The 5,956-nt window shown below is 42.7% G+C and overlaps 1 protein-coding gene across 1 annotated transcript in view; it reads right to left on the bottom strand.

Moving 5' to 3' along the window:
* Nucleotides 1-378: 378 nt before the first annotated feature.
* LOC128685073 (uncharacterized) overlaps nt 379-5,956 on the bottom strand; it is an 18,914-nt gene continuing 13,336 nt past the window's right edge. The window contains exon 2 of the mRNA XM_070103031.1: nt 379-4,954. Within this exon, the coding sequence (XP_069959132.1) occupies nt 3,722-4,954 (1,233 nt within the window). The 3' untranslated portion in view covers nt 379-3,721. The remainder of the gene's footprint in view (nt 4,955-5,956) is intronic.

Below are 5,956 nucleotides of genomic sequence, written 5' to 3'. Positions count from 1 at the left end.
TACCATTTCATCATCTAGCTCATTCCATTTACCACCCTAATACTAAAAAAAAGTATTTCCACACATCCCTGTGGCTCATTATTTTCATTAATAGCTAAACCTACAAGGGTCATACATCTCTGTTCTTGTGGCTAAGCTGTGTCTTAATTTCCATCCATGACCTCTCGTCCCACCCTGTGTGTGTACTCATTTTTCAAGTTTTGACATTTAAGTTCAACTTACCTAGTTTAGGTTATTACTATTAACACACAAAAAACTAAAACCAGTTATAATACTTTCATGGGACAACCAAAACACAGCTCATATCTTTATCTTTTATTATAAAACTACAATATATACAAACTTATACAAAATATAGATGTACACTTTATACACGAGGATAATGACATCGGAAACTGTGATGTCAGTAATAAAGACTAGTGAACCCAGGAACAACACCTGCTTCTACACGTATTATTATAATTATATTCACGCAGAAGAGCTGATTCCATATGGGTCATTCAGCGATTAATTGTACGAAGTGTAAATGTTGAACTCGTTGCACAGAACAGTGCAATAGTGTACTGGTCAATGTAATACAAATTCACTAATTAGCTGGAAAACTAATTACGAAGTCAGACTGAATATTTCGGTCCTAATTTGTTGCGCTCTGTAGAAGAGAGCTGTATAGTCCTTGTGGCTTAGCGCTTCTTTTTGATTATAATAATAATCTGTAGAAGAGAGCTACAGATGCAAGCCGAAATATTCAGCTTCTCCTTAATTACCTTTCCAGATAAGTTTTTGTTTTGTTTTAGTGATATACTGTGCATTTAAGGAGTGTGAGCACTCCAGTTTCTTGCTATTGGAATTCATACTCAGGTTGTCTATGTCACAACCAGACTTGATAAAAAATACTGTATACACTCGACCATCATAGCACATTCTCACCTTCATGTATACTCGCTGCTGCATACATTCTCATTTTTATGTAGTCACCGAACACGAACATTTGTAACTAAACACTCGCGAATATATCTCAACCATGGTTTTTATGTACATGTGTACAGGCAGTCGCTGTAAGGCGGGCGACATGCCATGTATTTTGTGACTCTCAATGGGTTTTGGTCCAGGTCGGTGGACCAATGGACCGATACATTAAGATTACAGGACCACCTGAATATCGTGCTCAATCCACAATTTCCAGTCTTGTGTAACTGTAAAACAAACATACAAATTTTTAGATAGGCTACATATTTTTTGTACTTTAAAATTTTAACAACTATAGGGTAAACTTATAATATTTTAGAAATGGGAGGCAATCTGATTTCAAAAGGTAATAGATAGCTCCAATTCCTTGGCTCAAGAACCCTCCACCAGCTTCAAGGTGCAACTTGGTCCTCTTGAAGAACAATTACGTTACTTTTAGTGAAAAACAGAATTGACAAAATTTGCATAACTATACTGAACTGTTTTCTCGGGAAAAGGGAGGGGAAGTTAATCTCCAGGTGGTCCAAATTATGTGATGTGGCACACGTTGGTCTAATTCTTGTCAGTAACTACGTAAACAGCTCCAGCATCTGCGACACACGGGTCATACACTTCAATAAATTACAATATATAATAAGTACTAATTAAGTAAATTAGCTGCAGGTGTGTAAACAGTTCTTTGACTGATAATTAAAAAAAAAACACATGATGCAAACACAATCAAGGGAACAGACGTGCATTGTAAACCAAAGTAAAAATATACAATTGCAATAGTGTACTGCGATTATGACATGAGAGTAGAACGGTCGACCAGCCTGTTGTACTCGAGTTACGTGTTTTGTATACATATAACGGAAAGTACTAAACCCGTCGGGGTCATACAGTACCTGGGGAATAGCAAGTAATCAGTCCTGATTAAATTCCTTGATCAAGAGTCCCGCACCTGCTGAAGGTCAGTAGTAATTCATCATTAGTACGTGTCTCCACTGACGAACTGAGGAACATGAATTACAAATTGAGCAAAACAAGAAACCAGAATTGCATCTGGAAATTAATACCCTAAACACACAGGATACCTGGAACACAGGGAATGATGTAGAAACTCCTTTACATCATACGAACATAGCTAAAAAACGATAATTAAATGAGCTTAGCCTGGGCGAAGCTACAGGGTCCATATTCTCCCAGGGACTAAAACAGGCACTGCGTTGACTAGCATGTGAAAGGCGAAGGCAGTGCTAATACTCCTTCCTTATAAATAATGAATCCTAAGATTCTCGTTGAACCAATTCCTTAATCTTAATATTTTGTGGGAATGGCATTAATACAGGTACATTTGAGTCATGGAAAGCACAAAATCCTTTAGGATAATTCAGCTACACGACAGAAGTGAGAGATGACAGAGGGGAGGTGGTTGTGTTGTAGCGCATCCTCCTAAATCGAGCTAAGTTTATCATGTCGGTTAAGAACATCAAATGTGTGCCTGTGACACTGGAATAGAAGTATGATTGAACGGTCCGCTTTATGGATCTTCGTTTTCTATTCGTGCTGGTCTCTATCGCTAGGAATAAACTATCCTAAACGACATGAAAAATAAAATAAATTATGAAAAGTCACTGAGCAAACTTTAGCCAGCGCTCACACCTTTGTTGATATGTTATTTACTCCAGGAATAATAAATAATAATTATAATGTATTATTCATGTGTCCACAAGACACACTATATATTGGCGTTATGATATGGTTTGATTGGTAATCAAACCTGACCATAGCATATCGAGAAATTTCCTTAAAATTGTAAGATCTAGACGTTTGGTTTAGAACGGATTAGATGTTAAGGGAAGGATATTACTCGAGAAATGCTGGTACGGGTTAAGATTACCCTGGATACAGTAATAGCCTCAACCCATAATTGTTTTACAGCGCCTCGAAAATTGGGAGGGTGTCTATCCAATTCTCTTGAATCACGAGACACTACCAAAGCAGTGCGTTAGCTACTAGGCCAGCTGGTTCTAATAATAATAATCCAACCAGGTATATTTCTATACACCATTGGGAAAGTTACAATTTGGTCCGCTCTCACCACAAATGCAGGTTTATCAGGAATCTTAGTTACAAAATCCAAATATCTGTAAAAATTGTTTCGGCGTCTTGTATCTCATGAACTGAGTGTTCTGCTCACAACCATATGACCCAAGATCAAATCCTTGGTAAGGCGAGATGAATGGGCAAGTCTTATTAATTAAACCTGCTGCCCCTATTTACCTAGCAGTAGATATGTAACTAGGGGTTAGTCGACTACTGTAGGTTGAAATACACAAATAACCGGCACACAAGAGAGAGAAGCTCATGAGGCGTTTGGGTCCGACTTGGACCATTTACAAGTCACATGTGTGGGTTGCAAAATGAGTAAGACAGAACCTCGATGGCTTTCTTGTACTATCCTGGGTTAATAAATTCGTTTAGTCTTCTAGTGAGGCGATATATACTTCGTGTGTGAAAGACATCGAACATTAATTATTAAATTCAAGAAAAGCGCTAAATTCGTAAGGTTATTCAGCGCTACGACGTATTACAGTGAAGATATAGTGTGTATATTTGCATATATTATAGTGTGCAAGTTATAACACAGACAGTGAACATTCCACTATGATATATAATGCTAGATGAAAAACTCTTCAGGCACTAGGTGGGATGGAGGTAATGAGGCACTAATAGAGAGGCACAGCAAGAGGGTTTGAGGCACTGAAGAGGTTCAGAGGCACTGATAGGGAAGGCTGGGGTAATGCACGTACTGCTGGTGAGCAGGAACTGGGGTGAAGGCGCCGCTCACACTAACACTCGCCGTCCCCCAGATGTCTGCCTCACTAGTCTGTCCACAGTACGTGGTGGAAGGCGCCAGGCCGCCTCCCTGGTACATACTGACATCGCCGGAGAGTTGCGGAGTGACTGGGGCCCCACTCACACCCACACTAAGGTTCAGGTGTTGTGGGTGGGTGGGCGTGTGAGAGTCTAACCCCTTGAGCGTTTCACTTAGCGCCCAGATGTAGTTGTGAGCGAAGCGGAGAGTCTCGATTTTTGTGAGTTTGGTGTCGTCTGGGGCGGTGGGGAGGACTGTGCGCAGGCGATCCAGCGCGTTGTTTAGCATGTGCATGCGGTGTCGCTCACGGTCATTGGCCTTCATGCGTCGGTTGCGTCGTACGCGAGCGATGTGTTGAGGGCTCCGCGTCCTGCCTCGCATCCCGCCACGACCTGCCTTACGCCGTCTGCTGTCCTCTTCAGCTTTTTTCTTCCGTTCCTCTTTGTTCATGTTGTCATCGTCCTCCTCTTCCTCCTCCTCCTCTTCTCCCATTGAGTCGTCTGTCGTGTCTTCTTCCTTCAAAGGCATCATACCCATCTCCTGCAGCAGCCCAGAGAAGCCGCTAGGCTTATTCACTGTCGATGGGAGAATGTTGGGAGATTGTTTGACCAAGCTGGGGTTCTCCTTGACATGTGAGGGAGACGAGCAGGGGGCGCTACTGGGAAGTTTGATACTCTGCTGGGGTGGGCAAGGGGCGCTGTGAGGGAGCTTGGTCATACCCTGTTGGGTTGAGCAGGAAGCGTTGTTGGGGAGCTTGTTGGTGCCCTGCTGGGACGGGCAGGTGGGAGTGTGCTCCCTCGTGGGGATGCAGTCTGACGCGGTAATGAGAGGGCCCTGGGGGAGGGCGTGGTTCGGGGAGATGGTAGCAGAGGCGTGGGGGGATCGGCTGGGGGAGGACCCCACCACCTGGGGACAACGATGGATGGGTGAAGACATGGCCAGGGGCGCTGTTGGCTGGAAGGCTCTCCTCGTAGGAGAAGGGAGAGTCATAGTGCCGCGGGCGTGGGTAGGTTTTCCGTGGGTGGGCGTGTCATGGGAGGGCGTAGAGTAGGTAGGTGTGCCGTGGGTGGGCATGACAGGACTGGACCTGAGAGACGACGACATCAGGGCTGAGGAAGACGTCTCGACCTGAGGGCGGTAGAGAGTAGCAGGTTAGCGATGACCACTCTACATAATACATGTTTATATACAGAGTAAGATTTTACGCGCTGAATCCCTGTGGGTAATTCAGCCCAGGGAGTAGCAGAGGTTCAATCCTCCGTCTGCTAACTTCGAGACATGTGACAAACTTGTACCTACTAATTATACAGCGAGGAAGAGGTCTGAAAATCAGATAAATTAAGATAAGACCCCTTAGCTTGTAAAATATACTGTAGGAACTCTTATTCTTGTAGTAACCTTGTCAGTAAAAATAGTAAGATATGCAAGAAAAAGGAAATGTCAAAAGTTCAGAAAAAAAGTGATGTTAAAGATAGCTGTTGTATTACAAGACGGGCAGCCAACAACAATTTTAGTCTTGGAGTATCATTTTCAAAGCTATCATTCCAGCAAAATTCATTACTCGACTGACTCATCTGGAACAAGTTTCCGTACGCAACGAAGAAATTGTCAACTAGCCAAAAGAATGCTCTGGTTAAGAGCCAAGTCTGGTTCCATGTGTCGTATAACAGCTGTTGCTACGACCAGGCTTGTAAAACACACAATTACTAGATAACTTCACCGTGCTCGAGTTAGACTTAAAAATGCACGGAAGCAGGATAACAGCTGCCCAGCTTGTAACAGTAGCCGTACCTTGCTAGGACTAAGCTTTGGTAAAAAATTAGACAGGACAATAGCTCCTACGTTGTGAAACAGATGTTAGGTAACTGAACTTTAAAAACACTTTTTCGGTTATACCATATCTAGTCAAGTATAAACAAAACATTAAAGCAAAAGAAAATTGGATAACACAAGGTGGAATTTGACGAACTGAAGGACCAAGTCGTCAGATGATCCTTGTCATCAAACCCGAATGGGTCATACATGTAGCCCTTAGGAATTGGAGGTAACAAGGTTTGATCCAAGGAAAGAGAGGGTAGCTCCAGTTCCCTTTAAGTGATCTCTTGATATTGTATAGTACCGCGCTGCACA

The sequence above is a fragment of the Cherax quadricarinatus genome, chromosome 5 (assembly GCF_038502225.1).
Source record: "Cherax quadricarinatus isolate ZL_2023a chromosome 5, ASM3850222v1, whole genome shotgun sequence".
Taxonomy (NCBI): domain Eukaryota; kingdom Metazoa; phylum Arthropoda; class Malacostraca; order Decapoda; family Parastacidae; genus Cherax; species Cherax quadricarinatus.
This window is presented reverse-complemented; position numbering and strand designations above follow the sequence as displayed.